The sequence below is a fragment of the Bicyclus anynana genome, chromosome 13 (genome assembly GCF_947172395.1).
Source record: "Bicyclus anynana chromosome 13, ilBicAnyn1.1, whole genome shotgun sequence".
Lineage (NCBI taxonomy): Eukaryota > Metazoa > Arthropoda > Insecta > Lepidoptera > Nymphalidae > Bicyclus > Bicyclus anynana.
This window is the reverse complement of record NC_069095.1, coordinates 12591698-12610283: the sequence shown is the minus strand read 5'-3', so window position 1 is coordinate 12610283 and position 18586 is coordinate 12591698. Positions and strand designations below refer to the sequence as shown.

General features: G+C 38.7%; 1 protein-coding gene across 1 annotated transcript; it reads right to left on the bottom strand.

Annotated features, from left to right (window-relative positions):
- Positions 1 to 429: 429 nt before the first annotated feature.
- LOC112049405 (adhesion G protein-coupled receptor A3) lies at positions 430 to 18468 on the bottom strand. Its single transcript, XM_024087277.2, has 9 exons — positions 17976 to 18468; positions 15744 to 15809; positions 15082 to 15297; positions 13717 to 14594; positions 13476 to 13624; positions 12397 to 12567; positions 10506 to 10734; positions 9313 to 9444; positions 430 to 8218 (listed from the first exon to the last, which is right to left on the bottom strand). Exons 1-9 carry the CDS (start codon positions 18197 to 18199, stop codon positions 5394 to 5396), a joined length of 4890 nt encoding a protein of 1629 aa, XP_023943045.2. The 5' UTR covers positions 18200 to 18468; the 3' UTR covers positions 430 to 5393.
- Positions 18469 to 18586: the final 118 nt, after the last annotated feature.

The window sequence follows — 18586 nt, the reverse complement described above, 5'->3', positions numbered from 1 at the left end:
TTTGTTATGACCTAGCCAAAGTTATTCATTGATAAATACCATGAAGTAGCTTACTAGTGAAGTACGGAGTGCCAGTTGCAACATATAGTCGATATCGACAGTCTTACCACCACGATTACCTATACATATTTTAAAATGCAAGGATAGTTAAAGGTGTGTGTTACATGGACTGTCGGATTAAGTTGAATTACTTTGTATAAAAACATAAAAAGGTTTTTTTAATTAAAAAAAATATAGTTATGCAGTTCGACTCCTACAAGTGGACTTGTCAACACCTTGTTGTGGGAAATACTCCTGAGCACCCTATATACTGGAGAACTCTATTAAATACCTACTCGTTCGTCTTATTACTGAAATAGAAAAATAATTTCAGCAGATAAGCATTATAGAACTTAAGTTTTAATTCCAAAATAAATAAAACTTCATTGATAATTGTGCAAAATGCCCTTTTTTATTACGCAATATGCTCACAAAAAGCTAACTGTTTTATAAATTTTCACTATTTATTCATATAATATATTCACAAGTATCAATATATTTCCAAACATTTAAAAAGTCTGCGAACTACTCGCGCTACTATGATAAAAATTCGGCTGCACACATTTCTACACTAAAATGACAATGAATTCATCAACTAATAGTGTCCTTCTCCATAACTATCATAATGATAAGGATAGCTCTATTTTGTCGATTTAGTTTAGAAATTTGTGAATAGCTGAACGACAAAGGTCTAGCCACATATACCTTAGCAATTTAATAAGGCTTACAAATGTTTATATTAAATTAACGGTGGAAATAGTAACGCTCTTTATGAAGTTTATATACTTGTATCATGTAGAGAAAAAGACAAATGTCGTCCAATGGTGGTGCATCAAAATTGTTGTCTTTCATCCCATCGCAACGAAAACGAAAACGAAATTTTCGATTTCAAATTCGATTTCGATTTGTAATTTAGACTGCTATTAGTAGACAATGTCTTTTTTTTTCTTTGCAAGTTAGCCCTTGATTGCAATCTCACCTGATGGTAAGTGGATGGATGCAATCTAAGATGGAAGCGGGCTAGAAGGATGAAAATCTACACCCATTTCGGTTTCTACACGACATCGTGTATCGTGGTGGTATGTGTTTGCTGGTAGGGTGGTAACTAGCCACGGCCGAAGCCTCCCACCAGCCAGCCCTGGACCAATTAAGAAAATCTCAACCAACCCAGCCGGGGATCGAACCCAGGACCTCCCACTGCGCCACGAAGACCGTCAACTCGATACTCGTGTGAGATATCTTGTGCAAAAAGAAAACTTTGATAAATAGTAAATTGATGACTTGAGAAATTGATGATTTAACTCTGTTTTAATTGTCACAGATCTAAAGAAAACCATTAGAGTTACTTATTACTACCGATAAATGTGGATAGACCCTAAAATGACAACAATAACGATACGACAAAGGATATTTCTGTCTATAACTCGATAAAACTATACATAGGACTTTATTAATAAATAGTCCATTTTAATACACGTCTACTACAGTAATTGTATTAAGATTTTATATAAAAAAACAGTTTTCAAAAGAAGTAACATTAGAGCTTCATCAACTTCAAAATTATAATCACCAGGGGCTTGATTTGAATACCAGAAAAATTACAGATATTATATTCATTATTTGTATTGTATACAAAGGACATGTACCAATTTTGTATGGAGGCTGGGCCTTTACTCCGAGTGTCAACTAAGCAGAACAAATTATTTTTATCTTACAAGAACATAAAATATAGGGCTTAAAACCGAAAATAAAAAAAAATTAGAAACGCGCATTTTTTTAAATTAATTAAATAAAATGTATTTTTTTCATTAGCTGACAACATTAATTAAGAATTTTTATACAAAGTAGACATTTAGTGACAAAGGCAGATTTAAGACCTTATATGAAATTTTGCTATACATATATACAAAAAATGTTTTCTGTACCTTTATGTAGCTTATATAATTAAATTTACATAACATTCTTGAAAAATTATAAATTTCATAGCCATTCGAATCCAGGACCTAAAAAGATATGTTATAGACAACATTTCAACTTTGTCGTATCCTTAATGTAGTCTGGAAGAATTGTATAAAATGTACATAATATATCACATTCTTTAGAAACTATTAACAAAAGAAAAATTATCTTACACAGATATATACAGTCGATGCTACAAGAAGCAAGGGATCCGGTAAAAGGATCGATTTTCACAGAAAATACTAGACACTCTTTTATATTTCAGCTTACAAAATGTATCTACAGTTTAATATAATAACAACTTCTTCATTATTTATATTTGATAATAAAACAAAAAGGATAGTGATTTTAAACACAAAATTCACGGACTAGAAAAGATATGAAACAAGGTTTTTTGTAGGAAAGATCTTAGCCTGACAAATGAATTTATAATTAAAATAAATACCTTCAATGATTATTAAAAAAATAAGTAAATAAAATTTATTTGCAATTTTTTTTTAATAAAAAATAGAGTAAGTAGGTAAAAACTGATTGAATACCTGTAACATAATAGATTTTTTTATGTTTTACAACTTAAGCCTTGACCACAAGATATTCCTCCCAAGTTAGATATGCGATACGAGAAATGAAATGCTTATAGGTTATAAAACATTTGAGTGTAATAAACCTTCCAGTTTTTAATCGTACTTATTAAGATGAATTTAAATATTACAGGTTTTCGAATACTGTGGATACCGGAGCTTAAGATAACAAAATATTCATTAATATCAATTAGCAACACTTTATATATTTTGGCACATTTACAATATTGAGTTATATTTAATTTAAATCTAATACTTTTCACTTATTTTTAAAAATTTTAGGCGGTCTTTCAGATTTTGACAAGACTATTTGCAACCTTATAACACTATGCTGAAAGAAATTAAAATCCAGCGACCATACGAATGCTACCATACGATACAGCTTTTTTGACATAATCACTATGTACAAATCACACTTTACCAAATTACAATATAGTGGATTTTTTACTTTAAAATGCTGTTATTTAGTTTTATTGTACAATTTGGTTTTATTGTAATTTTTGATATTAATAATAATGACAGGCAATTTTAATACAGTGGCTCTAAACTTAAAATCCATAAAATTGTATTTTACTCATCCGAAAAATAGTATAACTTGCCTCTTTAAAATAAGAAACATTAACTTAAGGTGAACTATCGAAAAGGATAACTCTGGATAAAACAATTTAAATGACTAATTTAAAACCTTCCAATTGTTAAAAAATATAATAGTTGTATGTAGGTACTTATTATTAAATATTTACAATAAATAATATTATTCGAGATCAAATAATTATTATTAAAAATTGGAGTAATTATTTTATATTCAAAATATAATATACATAGAATTTATTGCCAAACAATGATAATAATATAAATAAAATAATGTATTTTATGTTGGCAAGTGCTAGAATAATGTTTTTGGTTTGGAAACAATGTTTCTTGACATTTTTAAACTAACCCAACAAAAGACATCTAATCAAAACGACTTTCAACTGACTGACTGATATAATATATGTCTTAGAGTATAACACAATAATTTCATGTATATTATAATATACATTTTTGATTTATTACTTTCTACGTCTATTTATAGCGTCATTTAGTAGTTCAAAAATATTTATTTTAAAATTTGTTGGTCTGTTCAATTAGGAAAGTTTTGTGACAACTAATGTTAAAATAGGAAAATCTATACGCTATATAAGCTGAAGAGTATTTTTCAGTTTATGCTAATCTCTATAAGTGAAATGTAAAAATAAAGTTCCACTTTATTCATTTGACAGGTCATTTATTGAAAAAGTATATAGATCTATATTCTATAAGTATACAGAGTGTTTATAAAACGCGGGGCATACAAAATTTTAAAATAAATTTATAATTTAAAATTTAATGTATATATTTTAAAACTTATTCAGAGCGACCGAGTTTCATGTCAGACCGATTTACAAAAACTTACAAAATAACTGTACATATAAATTACAAATTAAACCTAGAATTATACAAAATTCAGCTTACAATGGCTCTATAATACCAAAATATATAAATGGTTCGACTTGCGTGAATTTACCCGACTAGTTTTTAATCCATCAAATTGTCATTTTTTAGAAGAAAAGAAACAAATGAGAAGATCCTTGATCAATTCTCAATCAATCAATCATTCTCATTCTTCATTCCGAGCTTCATTTGGAGCTTTTGTCGATACTATATCATTAACCTGTGACTTGTAACAACCAAAGCTAAAGATATTTTTACGCCGCGTTGTTATGCAAGTTCATAAAACTAATAAAAACATATTCCTATTATCCCATATATATCTATTTCAGTATTATGTAAAACACTCGCGTTAGTTTAAAATCTAAAATTCTCTACATATACACTCCACTACGTAAATATTGGTATACTTATATAAATGGCAGTTTCAGAAGATATATTTTTATATAACGACCATAAATATTTCATATTGAGATTTTAATTATGACTTTAGAAGGACATATCTAAGGATGGCTATCTGTTCTTGTACGACGCAAGACTACAAAAACATAAACACTGTCACCTGTCATTCTGTGTGCTGTGAAATAGCTACTATACCATCGTTTAGCTTCCGAAATGTTAACTCAACAACTACAATCTTTGAAAATGCAAACTCAGCTACCATCGTTTAGTTTCGGAAATGCTAACTCAGCTACCATCGTTTAGTCTCCAAAATGTTAACTCAGCTGCAATCGTTGGAAATGCCAACTCAGCTACCATCGTTTAGTCTCGGAAATGCTAACTCAGCTACCATCGTTTAGTCTCGGAAATGCCAACTCAGTTACCATCGTTTAGTCTCCGAAATGTTAACTCAGCTACAATCGTTGGAAATGCCAACAGCTCAGCTAACATCGTTTAGTCTGCGCTTAAATCGTTAAGACGTCGAAACGCTAACTCAATTACCATTTTTAGTCCGCGAAATTTTACCTTAGCTATTGTTATTTAGTCTGTGAAATTTGAACTTAGTTATCGTCATTTAGTCTGCGCAATTTTGCTCGGCTACCGCAGTTTAGTCTATACAGTAGTAACTTTACTTCCATTGTTTACGTGGGGTTTACCTTTTGCTATTATATAAACGAACGTATGAATGTTAATCTCATTATGCAATATTTTTGTGTATAATTATATAAAAAAAACTATCAAGAGTTTTTAAAAATATACAAAACATCATTTATCTCGAGTTCACAGTTATGTAGAGAACATCACTAAAACTTATTATTTTACATAGACAATATGTATAGAATAGAAACATTTCTTTAGAACAAGAACAATTTCTACAAGAAAATATATACGTAAAGTTCCAGTTCAAACAGTCGTTTCCCCTTTCCCCTCTACATCTGAGACCGCTTCACTCACACAACTATCACTGTCTGGCTTCAACGTAACATCACTGTTTACAGTCACATCGAGACCGTGGTCTTTCCGCGCCGTCCTATCTTTGTCTCTACTCGTTATTTGTGTGTATAGTTCATCCAATTCACTCGCAAAGGACAGCGGACTACTATCGCGGTTAACTTCGGGACAACTCAACGCGGGCGTCGGCACGTATTTCCCTAATTTGGGGTTGTTTTTCACCGTTTTCCGCCACCCCGGGTCGTAGTTCACATACTGGCTCTCCATTGTTGAAACGTCTTCGTTGCTGAAGCTGATCTCATTGGGACACATCGACGATGGCGACGGCGCGTACAAGCCGTGACTCCGTATGCTGACTTCAGACATTTGATAATTAGGACAGTATATATCGCTTTCGTTCTCGAAACCCTGTTCGCTAGCATTGGTGCTGCAGGTCTCGAAATCGTACGTAGTCTTCGCCATGAAGAACGTCTCTTTGTCGTCGTCTATTTTGTCTTTGGACCCTTCGATTTCATCGTCAGGATTTTGTAATAAATTATCCATTTCTCCCAAACCCGCATCCAAATGATGCGAGGAGCTCGATCTGTTGACGTCTTCGCTGTTCATAGTGCACTCCTCTGATATATCCTGCAACGATTTATCTATCGTGTCCTTGTTCTCATTACCTTTGTTAGGCTGGAGGTAATCTATGTACTGGCCGAAACTCTCCGTGTCGGTTATTTCGTTCGTCGAACATAAGGCACTGTGGGTTTCTTGGAAAGACGTCATCTCTGAATGCGTGTTCAGGGTCTGATCTGAACACGTGTGGGGCATCGCAATTTCTGAAGCCGAGCTGTACTCCAAGCTGCACTGCTGCGATATCGTTCGCATTTCAGGGTGTTCGCTCGCGTGACTCTGCAAACACTCTTCTGAAACGCTGTTCCTTTGACCGTTCAGGCTTTTCTGAACGTTGGCTTTAATAACTTGGTGTTGAGGCACTTGGGTTTCAGGCACGTTCGTGTAAATGTTCATTATTTGCGCTCTCCCAATTTTCGGGTCGTCGCTCTTGGCCCACGACTTGCGATCTGTTGAATAGCTTTTGAAATTGTCTTTTGATTCGTCCTCCAGCAAGTTTGGGTTGCCGGCGTTTCTCGATTCCTTTATACCGTTGTTCACTCGCTCCACGTGTTGGTTCGTGTTGTTGACTTTAGTACCGGCGTTGAGAAAACTGGCGACGCCGTTGTAAGCTTCTTTGCTCGGCAACGGTAGGGAGACGTGAGAATCGTCGTCGAAGTCCCGCCTCAAGGGCAACTCGAGACAGTTTCTCTTCATATGTTGTTTTTGTTTCTTAAAAAACTTCTTTGCGACGTTCATTTGGTTCGGATTATAAAAGATTTCGGGACCTACAGTTCCCGACTCCGGGTACGTCATCATGGAATTGTTCGATCTGTATTGTTGCCTGTGCAGCACCACCAGATTTATATTGGGAGTCTTGCCGTTTGTATTTTTAAGATCTTTCGGCAACGTCTGGCCGTTTAAATCGGCGCCCGCCTTGTACGTTCCGCTGTTATTTGTCTTTGTATTTGTTCTGTTGGAGCTTCTACTGCCAGACCCCGATCTGTTATCGTTGGGTATGTGTTGCGGAGACGTCGTATTGGTGGGATTAGTCGGAAGATTCTGCTGATTAGTATCGAACACGCTTCTATTTCTACAGCACTGTTTACTAGATTGAAGGTAGCAGTGCATCATCGACCACTGTGCTCTAACGTCGCTCCGAGCTATTCCATAGAAGAACAGAATGAAAGTGCCCAAAACTGTCGCACACACGGCGTATATTATACTACAAATGTCTTCTTGGTAAGGAAGATACGCCGGTAAAGGTCTGTACACAGTGATCGCTCCGCACGACCAGACGGACACGTACAGACACAGGACAATTACTTGAGCACGCAATTGTATTATTGGAGTGTGTTCGACGTCATCGATTTCTGAATCTACCGTCGATTTTAAACTCCTCCTTTCGGGTTCGTTCGCCTGATTCGGCTCCCACATTTCCAAATCAACGTTTTCTGTGGCCTGCGTCCCCTCTGACAACTGAACATTCATACTCCTTATAGTACACCGTATAAGTAGGAACAGAATCAGGAGAAACATGAGCAATATACCTGCCGGTATAAATAAAGCGCTCAAAGCGGGCGCCGTGCTCAAAAAGCACTGAGAATACCCGGCGTAGTCCTTCATGTTGACCGCCCCGGATATCCCGCACACTATCAACGATATACCCCAACCGACTAAATACAACCCCAATATAGGTTTCTGTATAGGAACATCTGGTGGGATATCATCCTCCGGCGTCCTCACGGGATTGTGCGTTTTTGTCACCCATTTATACATATTACTGGCAGATACGCACATCCACAACAAGCACGAAAGCGACAGATAGTGTATCAAAAGTCCCAAAATCTGGCAGAGCTTCACATCCTCAGTTTGGTAGATTCCCAAAGTATACAAGAAGCAGAGCAGTCCAATGGCTATCCAGGTGTTGATGAGGGCGTGTTTGGACTTCTTCGCCATCTGTATAGCTGGGTAACACATGATGTAGGTCAAGGTAGCGCAACTTACACTGCCGATGAGTATGAGGCTGCCGACGTAGATGGCTGGGTGGGAGACCTTGAAGCGGGCCCCGTCAGTCCTTGCGCCGTATATCCCGGTCTCGACGTTCTGGAGTAAGCCTACGTAGGCCAACTTTGTGCAGGTCATTATTATCATTTCTGATACCACGTGGGACACTTTGCAATCTGAAACAATACGTTGAGGCTTATATTTAAGTCATATGTAAGTGTCGTTGAAAAGGTGAGCGACTCAGGTCTATGTAGGAAGATCAGTGGTGCTATTCTGTAACAATGCTAACTCAACAATGTGAGTTTGTAAATAGTTTTCATCCCTTTCTGTCTAACATGATACTAAAGACAGAGAGCGATAGATACGAATTCGAAGCTCTTGCAGTCGAGTTATAAAAACATCGTTAGTGAATAGCGCTACTGATAGGAGCGCTATTCTATATCACTGTATTAGTTAGTTGTAGTGTACACACAAGTGCCTTGCAATGCCCTCCTCTGAGTTTCTTTCCCCTAAATTTCCACTCTCTATGTTCTCACTCACAAAAATCAAGCGGTAAAAGTCTGAATGTGTTCTTCAATGTGCAGCAATAAACATTGTACGCATATATCTCATAAAGACATAGGTATATTGTCGACCACCAAACCGGATATATCGCTCTTTCTTTATTTATTTATTTGGATCACCAACAAAATCATATGTAAATGGAACTAAATTGTCTTAAATAATACAAAACACATAATTTTACTGAAAGGTACATCATGCACAAAGGATAGGTCGTACTAATATTTAAAATTAATAGTTGAACAAATTAAAAATTAAGTTACATAAATTTGCGAAGAAATATATAAATAAAAAGGAAAAAAGCCACTCTTTCGTTAAGATAGAGCGAAAGACGGCCTCCGTGGCGCAGTGGTATGCGCGGTGGATTTGATGACGGAGGTCCTGGGTTCGATCCCCGGCTGGGCTGATTGAGGTTTTCTTAATTGCTCCAGGTCTAGCTGGTGGGAGGCTTCGGCCGTGGCTAGTTACCACCCTACCGACAAAGATGTATCGCCGGTACAATGTCGTGTAGAAACCGAAAGGAGTGTGGATTTTCATCCTCCTCCTAACAAGTTAGTCCGCTTCCATCTTAGATTACATCATCACTTACCATCAGGTGAGATTGTATTCAAGGGCTAACTTAAAAATAAAAAAAAAGAATGACCAAGGCGGCTTTCTTTCTCTTGACTAGATAAAGAATTCTATGATATTGTAGCTGAGAATGTCTCACCGGACGCGTTGTCAGTCCAGCGCCTGGTGCGCGGGTCCCAGGTGGCCGCGCGCCCATCCACGCCGCCCATGGAGCGCCCGCGCACCGTCGCTATGATGGGCTCCAGCAACTCGCCGCGGAGCGAAGCGTTCGCTGGAACACGATAAATATCATTAAGAGTGTGCAATATATAATTTGGTGGTTACAGATGGTTCTGGATCTCAGAATCTGGAAAAGTTAAGAACCTGATATTTAGGTAAATGTTATTTCAAAGTGTTAGCTTCGTTATAACTACACAAAATACTCTCGATAGTTTATTTTTTTGAAAAATACATGTTTTGCTCACATTTTGCTTTCAATCTCAGGAAAAGCAAACTTATTATCTTAAATTTTTGTTTTGTATAGAAAATTAGGTGTATATCTTGAACATGGCCGTTATGTTGTTTAATTTACTTGCAATTAGGTAAAAATGGTTTTGGCGCTCACGTCATAAAATTTGCGTCGCGCGTCAATCGCTCCGTGCTTTTCACTCACGTGAAAGTCATAATTCGGCGTCTCGTTTGCGCTTCGATTTTTATCCATATCGTACCGACGCGCTGCGCGCTCTTAATAGTCATCATCTTCAAGACTATTTGAAAAGACCACTATATGGGTCGCTCTCGTATACGAATGGGATTTATGAGCTAAATAAACCACTTTTGGTCACTCTCACATGGCAATGATAATGATTGAGACCAGGTTTACGCGTTTTCATAAGTGCAGAGGGTCACAACACGAATTTTTGAACTACTACTGATAATAATGATTGAATGAAATGATCCATAATTCATAACCAAGACTCGAACCCAAACATAAGACTTAACAAGGCAGATAATAGTTTTGTCTTTTCTTAAGTCCAAGTATCTTTATTAAAATACTATAAATACTACATAAATAATAGTCAAAATTAGACCTTAATTTGACCTTCGGCCCATCCGAGAGGTCCATAGTCTCGGATCCGTCTTATGTCATCACTGGCAACCGTTTCAAGACTTCGTCAAGCACTGAGGAATTTTGGTAGTCAAAATTAGATCTTAATTTGACCTTCGGCCCATCCGAGACGTCCATAGTCTCGGATCCGTCTTATGTCTTATGTCATCACTGGCAATACCCACCGTTCGAAGACTTCGTCAGGCACTGAGGAATTTTGGACGAAAGATGTCATAAGGACTTACCTAACTGAAATCCAATGACAGGCGAAGTGATCTCCATGTTCATATCTTCCCTCTTCGTGCTCCGTCCGTAGTAATCCTTGGAGCGGTGTCCGCGCATCGGCCCGTCGTCCACTACGGGCAGCAGAGGGAACAGTGTGGCCACCTCGTACACCGACACCACCAGGTCGTGTTGCTGCATTTGCAGCACCGTCCCGCACTCTGTCGTGCTGTATAGAAATGATTGTGGTATCTGGAACGGAATAATAAATAATGAAAAGATAGAAATTTATTTGTCTCAGTAGCGCGTTTGGAAGCAAGCTTTACTTTAGAAAATGTTAGAATGAATTATCTTAATATTAAAAATATTATTCTATATTATGGGATATTATATTATTAATGGATATTATTTCCCATTGCTTGCTCAGTAAACCTCTTATATATTACCCCCTCCCTCCTCCCTGTACCACGCGAACGAGGACTCAGTTGGTTATTCACAGGCGTGTTTTTTTTTTTTAAAGAATATTTACCATATCTTTTTAAATATGACCAATATTCCCATTCCCCTCCAACTAGTCGGGAAAGACTGTGCTAGCAGTGGGTACGACAATAAACCAACGGGGCGGGGATCGAACCACCACCCCTCGGTGATGAGTCCGACCGCTCTTACCGTTGAGCTATTGAGGCTCGCTCGTTTACCTGCACGCTGGCGTGTATGAGCGAATCGGTGACGGTGAGCAGCGGCGCCACGGTGCGGTTGGTGGTAGAGCAGTGCAGGCGCGGCGCCGCCCCGTGCACTTCGCTGTACCACACGCACGTCACCCACTGAAGCGCTCTACTGCCGTGTTTACCTGCACGCTGGCGTGTATGAGCGAGTCGGTGACGGTGAGCAGCGGCGCCACGGTGCGGTTGGTGGTGGAGCAGTGCAGGCGCGGCGCCGCCCCGTGCACTTCGCTGTACCACACGCACGTCACCCACTGAAGCGCTCTACTGCCGTGTTTACCTGCACGCTGGCGTGTATGAGCGAGTCGGTGACGGTGAGCAGCGGCGCCACGGTGCGGTTGGTGGTGGAGCAGTGCAGGCGCGGCGCCGCCCCGTGCACTTCGCTGTACCACACGCACGTCACCCACTGAAGCGCTCTACTGCCGTGTTTACCTGCACGCTGGCGTGTATGAGCGAGTCGGTGACGGTGAGCAGCGGCGCCACGGTGCGGTTGGTGGTGGAGCAGTGCAGGCGCGGCGCCGCCCCGTGCACTTCGCTGTACCACACGCACGTCACCCACTGAAGCGCTCTACTGCCGTGTTTACCTGCACGCTGGCGTGTATGAGCGAGTCGGTGACGGTGAGCAGCGGCGCCACGGTGCGGTTGGTGGTGGAGCAGTGCAGGCGCGGCGCCGCCCCGTGCACTTCGCTGTACCACACGCACGTCACCCACTGAAGCGCTCTACTGCCGTGTTTACCTGCACGCTGGCGTGTATGAGCGAGTCGGTGACGGTGAGCAGCGGCGCCACGGTGCGGTTGGTGGTGGAGCAGTGCAGGCGCGGCGCCGCTCCGTGCACTTCGCTGTACCACACGCACGTCACCCACTGAAGCGCTCTACTGCCGTGTTTACCTGCACGCTGGCGTGTATGAGCGAGTCGGTGACGGTGAGCAGCGGCGCCACGGTGCGGTTGGTGGTGGAGCAGTGCAGGCGCGGCGCCGCCCCGTGCACTTCGCTGTACCACACGCACGTCACCCACTGAAGCGCTCTACTGCCGTGTTTACCTGCACGCTGGCGTGTATGAGCGAGTCGGTGACGGTGAGCAGCGGCGCCACGGTGCGGTTGGTGGTGGAGCAGTGCAGGCGCGGCGCCGCTCCGTGCACTTCGCTGTACCACACGCACGTCACCCACTGAAGCGCTCTACTGCCGTGTTTACCTGCACGCTGGCGTGTATGAGCGAGTCGGTGACGGTGAGCAGCGGCGCCACGGTGCGGTTGGTGGTGGAGCAGTGCAGGCGCGGCGCCGCCCCGTGCACTTCGCTGTACCACACGCACGTCACCCCGCCGAAGCCTTCGCGCACCGGGAATCGATCTACTGCCATATTTATCTGCAAGTTTTTTTTTAAAGAATCTGCTTAATATTCAAATCCATTGCATAGTTGAGACCAAGCGTCGTCGTCATCAACCCATATTCGGCTCACTGCTGAGCTCGAGTCTCCTCTCAAAATGAGAGGGGTTAGGCCGATAGTCCACCACGCTGGCCCAATGCGGATTGGCAGACTTCACACACGCAGAGAATTAAGATAATTCTCTGGTATGCACGGTTTAGTAATTTAGGTAGATTTCCTCACGATGTTTTCCTTCACCGATTGAAACACGTGATATTTAATTTCTTAAAATCCACACAACTAAGACCAAGTAACTAACTTGAGACCAAGCATTCATGGTTAAATCAAAACACTGTATTGATAACCTTTAAATTATCGTAGCAGGCCAAAAAGTGGAGAGAGTATGCAAATAAAAATTATTTGGGTATGTGGGTTAATGAAACTTGGAGCAGCAATCAGGAAGTTAAGTCTTGCATTGAATTAGTACAAAGTACTTTTAATAAAATGAGAAAAGTTTTCTACAATTGCAGTCTTAAGATCTGTTTGCGCATTCAACTAATGGTTGCTCAAAGTCTTGGCGAGGCTGTTCGACTGCCAGGTGGCTCTAATGAGCTATGACTTTATGAAAAATCAGCTATGCTATTTCTCATATTTGCTAGTAACAAAATTGGTAATCATCAATTTTATTGCTGACCAAGCAGAACCTGCCGAAGTCCTGCAAATTGCCATACAGGGACAATATACCCTGTTACTCCCTGCAATAATTTAGCTTTCTATTGGTGAAAAAATTTTTCAAATAAGTCCAGTAGTTTGTTAGTTTGTTTGTTACTTACATACAAAAATGCAAATTTTTCTTCTTTATAATGTTACATTACTGTATTACATTAAATTATTATTTAATTTTTTACCTTGTGCGCCTCAACATTTCTAGTGTACATAGATATCTCTTCAGCAGCCTTGGCCATGTCGGTGCATGACCCATACAGTGTCTCTGCTCGAGTCATCACCGGAGCTGATATGTTCATGGCAGAACTGATAACATCCAAAAGTTTTGAACCTACGAACATTGAAGGAATACCATCATTAATATATGTCAAAGTGCATTATTACAATTAGATAGATATACAACATTTTAAATTCAGACATTACCTAAATTTGTCTCCTCTGATATGTGCTGCATATAGTTCCTTATTGCCCGTGCTATGAACATGACGTCGTCAGCATCAGAAATCTCCGCCAAAGGATATGTCTTCTCCTGTATAAGCATAGCCAACCGTTCTGTTGCATTCAATGCAGAATACTGCACCAAACTCACATTGAGCAACGCAAATTGCTGCAATAATTTCGTTATATTGCTGATGTAGGAACACTGAGTTGTATTTGCCGGACTCCATGTTGCGTTTGCATTGCAATATCTGTATGCAACACCATCGCCGCTTCTACAAGGAACTGTAGCTGTGTGATTTAGCAATAACTGTGGCCAGGAATAAAGTCCTTTGTTCCCCATAGTGTGATCCGTCTTGCAATACTGGGTCTGCTTCGACAATACCAATATCTGTACTGTGTAATTGTGTCTAATATGATTCTGGTCATTGTACATACAAGTCCAATTCCCCATGTGGTATGAACTTATGTTTGGAAAGAACACAGAACTCTCAGCGATCCCCTCCTCCTGCATATCTGTATTTGTGATGTTAACGTCACATATCTCAAGCATCGGATGATCCCATTTTAACTCATATTTAGCAACAACAGATGCAAAGGGAGCGCTGCAGGTTAGTTTTAATGCATCTCCTTCGAAGACCACTTGGTCGTGATTTGGTTTAACTATCAAGGTGTTTGATGGCAAAACACTCCCACATGCTGATAGGTCGAGGAATATTCTCAATTTGCGCACAGTTTTGTTCACCATATTCTCAGGGAAGGCACATTTAGGGCTGCCAACAAGCTTGACACTTGTGTTTCTGGACCAATCTCCGACCCATAACAATTCACAATCACAAATCAGTGGGTTGTCTGTTATGTCTCTGTAACAAGTAAAAATTTAATTATTCTTTATTCTACTCACACTACTCTAAGGCATTTTTAAGGCACATTTAAGGACTTATTTTTTCATGTTTGTATTGGGCTAGTGTGTTGACATTTGACTATATTACGTGAAATTTAAAAACATTCACTGAACATGGATTCATTTCTAATTAGCATGTCTATTAATTACTACTACTCACATCTCTAATTTAAGACACCAATAAACTTTAAATTTACATGACCATATTTAATAATGTGAATTTAATCACTACTATTTAAAGTTCACTTTACTTTGAAGTAATTTTAGTCAATGTTAATAAGTATTGCCTGAATGTTAAGTGTTAATATATACTCTTAATAATGTCTCTTCTTCTTTATTTCAATTTAGGAAGCATACACTATACAGTTCAAAATATTTTTTTTATACAACAAATTCAGTTTTTTATACAATCCATTTTAATTTCTAATAATAATGATGATACTCACAATTGTTTCAAACCCACTAGAAAGTCAAAAGTACCCACAGTCAGCACTGTTATATGATTCTGGGATAAAATCAACCTCTCAAGATTAATCAGACTCTTGAACATGTCCTTGTAAATGTTATTGATCTGGTTGTACGACAGATCCAGGCGTTGTAATGATGTCATATTGTAGAACGCATCAGACTCAATCAGCGATATCTGGTTCCTGCTCAGATCCCTGCAAACAGCATAATATAGTTATATTTTACACCAATATTCATGGCACTGTGTCACATTACAAGTATATCATTGTAACACTTAAGGTTATGAATCTAGCACACATTGTTAAAAAAGCTGATATTCAACAAACAGTAAATAACTTTAATTAGATTTGTTCCTTGATACTTCTCTAGAGAATGTGTTATTGAAGACGAAATGTTGACCACAAACACACACACACACACATACGCAAGCAAGCATGCAAGCACGCACACAGACACAAAAATTTTCATCTATAAGAATAACTATTTAGTTTAATAAAATAAAAGATTCAATATAAAACAATTAATGATAATAATTAATTACTTATATGTGTTATAAATTATTATAATATACCACTTTATCTAATTGACACCATTTTGTATTGTGATAAAAATCTAGATGTCTAGAGCAGACAATACTTACAACTTTTGTAAATTTGGAAGATGAAGCTCTCTCGATAGAGTGGAGATTGCATTTCCAGAGAGATTTCTGAAAAAATGAAACAAACAATCAATAAATATATAATAGGACAATACATTGCCATCTAGCCTCAAAGTTAGCATAACTTGTATTACAGGTAATAAAACATCTAGTAAATATGACAAATACATAGTATATTAAGTATACATAAATACATATAACACCAACACACTGGAAAACATCCATGTTCTTCACAAATATTTTCCAGTCATGGAAATCAAACCTATAGCCAAAGCCAATAGGCATCCCCTATGAAAATATTTCCTTACCATTCTATGAATAAGAATTTTTATAGATGTATTAGTGTAGTATAATTAAGTTTAAATTTAAGCTAAAACAGAGAGGCATATTCGCTCAGTGAAAAATCTCTTTAAATAAAGAAAAAAAGAATTCAGCATCCCAATCTCAAGTTTGTACTGAAAGTTTTAGTGACCAGCTAAAGATAAAAGAAGTGAAAGTAGGGTATGGCAGGAGAGGCATAAAAGTAATAAAAAGACAGCAGAGATAAGAGCATTGATGAGTATGAATGCAGTGTCAATAAATGAGAAATTAAGAAATAGTGTCATATGAGAATGATTATTGATGATGTTGAGACTTTTTTTTTTTATTCTTTACAAGTTAGCCCTTGACTACAACCTCACCCGATGGTAAGTGATGATGCAATCTACGATGGAAGCGGACTAACTTGTTAGGAGGAGAATGAAAATCCACACTCCTTTTGGTTTCTACATGACATCGTACCGGAACGCTAAATCGCTTGGCGGTACGTCTTTGTCAGTAGGGTGGTAACTAGCCACAGCTGAAGCCTCCCACCACCAAAAATCAAGAAAGGTAAGGTTAGAGACGCCACACAGTTTCACTCATGTGGTTCCTGTTCCTGTAGGAACATGGTGATAAAATATTATTATAGCACTCGGGGATAGTGGAGCTTCCCAACAGTGAAAGAATTTTTCAAAACAGTACAGTAGTTTTAGGGCCTATTCAATGCCAACAAACAATCAAATCTTTCCTCTTTATAATATTAGTATAGATAAAGTATGTGAGGTTAATCACAGGATCAATTAAACCAATTTTGAAAATTATTTTACTAATCTCGTCATCAACCCATATTCGGCTCACTGCTGAGCTCGAGTCTCCTCTCAGAATGAGAGGGGTTAGGCCAATAGTCCACCATGCTGGCCCAATGCGGATTGGCAGACTTCACACACGCAGAGAATTAAGATAATTCTCTGGTATGCAGGTTTCCTCACGATGTTTTCCTTCACCGATTGAGACATGTGATATTTAATTTCTTAAAATGCACACAACTGAAAAGTTGGAGGTGCATGCCCCGGACCAGATTCGAACCCACACCCCCCGGAATCGGAGGCAGAGGTCATATCCACTGGGCTATCACGGCTCTATTTTTTTAAAGCCACATTATTTGTGAGTGACATGCTGTTTTATCTCTGTATTCCTGTGGAAACAGGAACTATGTGAGTGTCTGCTAGTGGTTTATTAGATGAGTGTAAGAGGAAAAGGCCAAGGTGCACATTCCTGGACCAGATTCAGGTCATTCTCAACCAGGTCAAGAGTACCTCAAACCAATGTAGTTGTATAATAGTTTAATTTAATTACCAAAAATTTAATTAGGTCAATAGAAGAAGAGAAACAAAACCAAATTTTTAGAATTCCTTTTTGTCTATCTGTTCATACTAAATATTGAAAAGACTGCTTTTAATAATTAAGTCAAGCAATGTAGACAATCAATTATGCTGTGTTTCATCAACATACATTGTAAGGAAAAAAGTTGTCCTAAAAAATTGAATTCTTCAGAGTTTTAGTTGCCCATTAATTTAAGAGTTATTTTAACATACTTATATTATATGTTTATACTTGACTTCATGCCTACAATACACTGTGACGTGGGGTGTACAGCAGGTGCTGGTACAGGAGCTGATACATTGAAAAGCAGTACAAATAGCATAATAAATGATAGCCAAATATTCCAATTTACAAAGTTGAAGGAAACTTAATACATTGTGTTTGGTTCTGTACATCTAAGATTCTAATAATACATCAGTTTATTTGGTTGCAAACGACCACATAAACAGTTGGCAGAACAACACCTGTTGTTCACAGAATGTTTATTGATTCTTGCTTGTGGGCCATTACAAAACTGAAATGATGACTTACAAGCTCACTACGTCCATCCAAAGTTTGCTCAGATCTATTTCTTTCAGCTCAGTGATCTGAACTGGGCTGCCGCCGCAAGCCAACTTCAAGAGTTCCTTAGGCTGAGTATCGGTCACCCCATCACCAGACCGATTTCCTTTACACGAACACAACGACGGGCAAAATCCGAGCGCACCCTCCGCTACTAGGAGTAGTACGGTTAAACAGAACTTCATTTTACCCATTTCTCGAAAAAACACGATGGCACAAAGCCAAAATTACAAAATAAATCACATCTTCACAAATTATTTACTACATCAATTAAACGACCCGATAACAATAAACGGTAACTACAACAATAAATTAATTATACTATTGGGACTGCTTTGACATCATTTATGTTTTGGCACAGGTTTAATTTTGTGTAAAATAGAAAAATAAACAAATGTTTCATTAAACACAAGCACTCTTCCGACATTTGTAAATTTGACTGATTGATTGATTGAAAGAAGAAGAACCATAGACTACCCTGTACAGATTACAGTAAATGAACGAATGATACACATTTTCACGTTCACGTTCCAAAGTTACAAATAACGATACAGGCATCTCACACGCCTGCCAAAATTAAT

Excerpts from the sequence above, each read along its gene's own strand:
- LOC112049405 (XM_024087277.2), bottom strand. The coding sequence starts at position 18,199 with ATGGGTAAAATGAAGTTCTGTTTAACCGTACTACTCCTAGTAGCGGAG. Across the intron at positions 14,595-15,081 it reads CTAGTGGGTTTGAAACAATT|AGACATAACAGACAACCCAC; the intron begins GTGAGTATCATC and ends TACTTGTTACAG. Across the intron at positions 12,568-13,475 it reads GAAATGTTGAGGCGCACAAG|ATAAATATGGCAGTAGATCG; the intron begins GTAAAAAATTAA and ends AAAAACTTGCAG.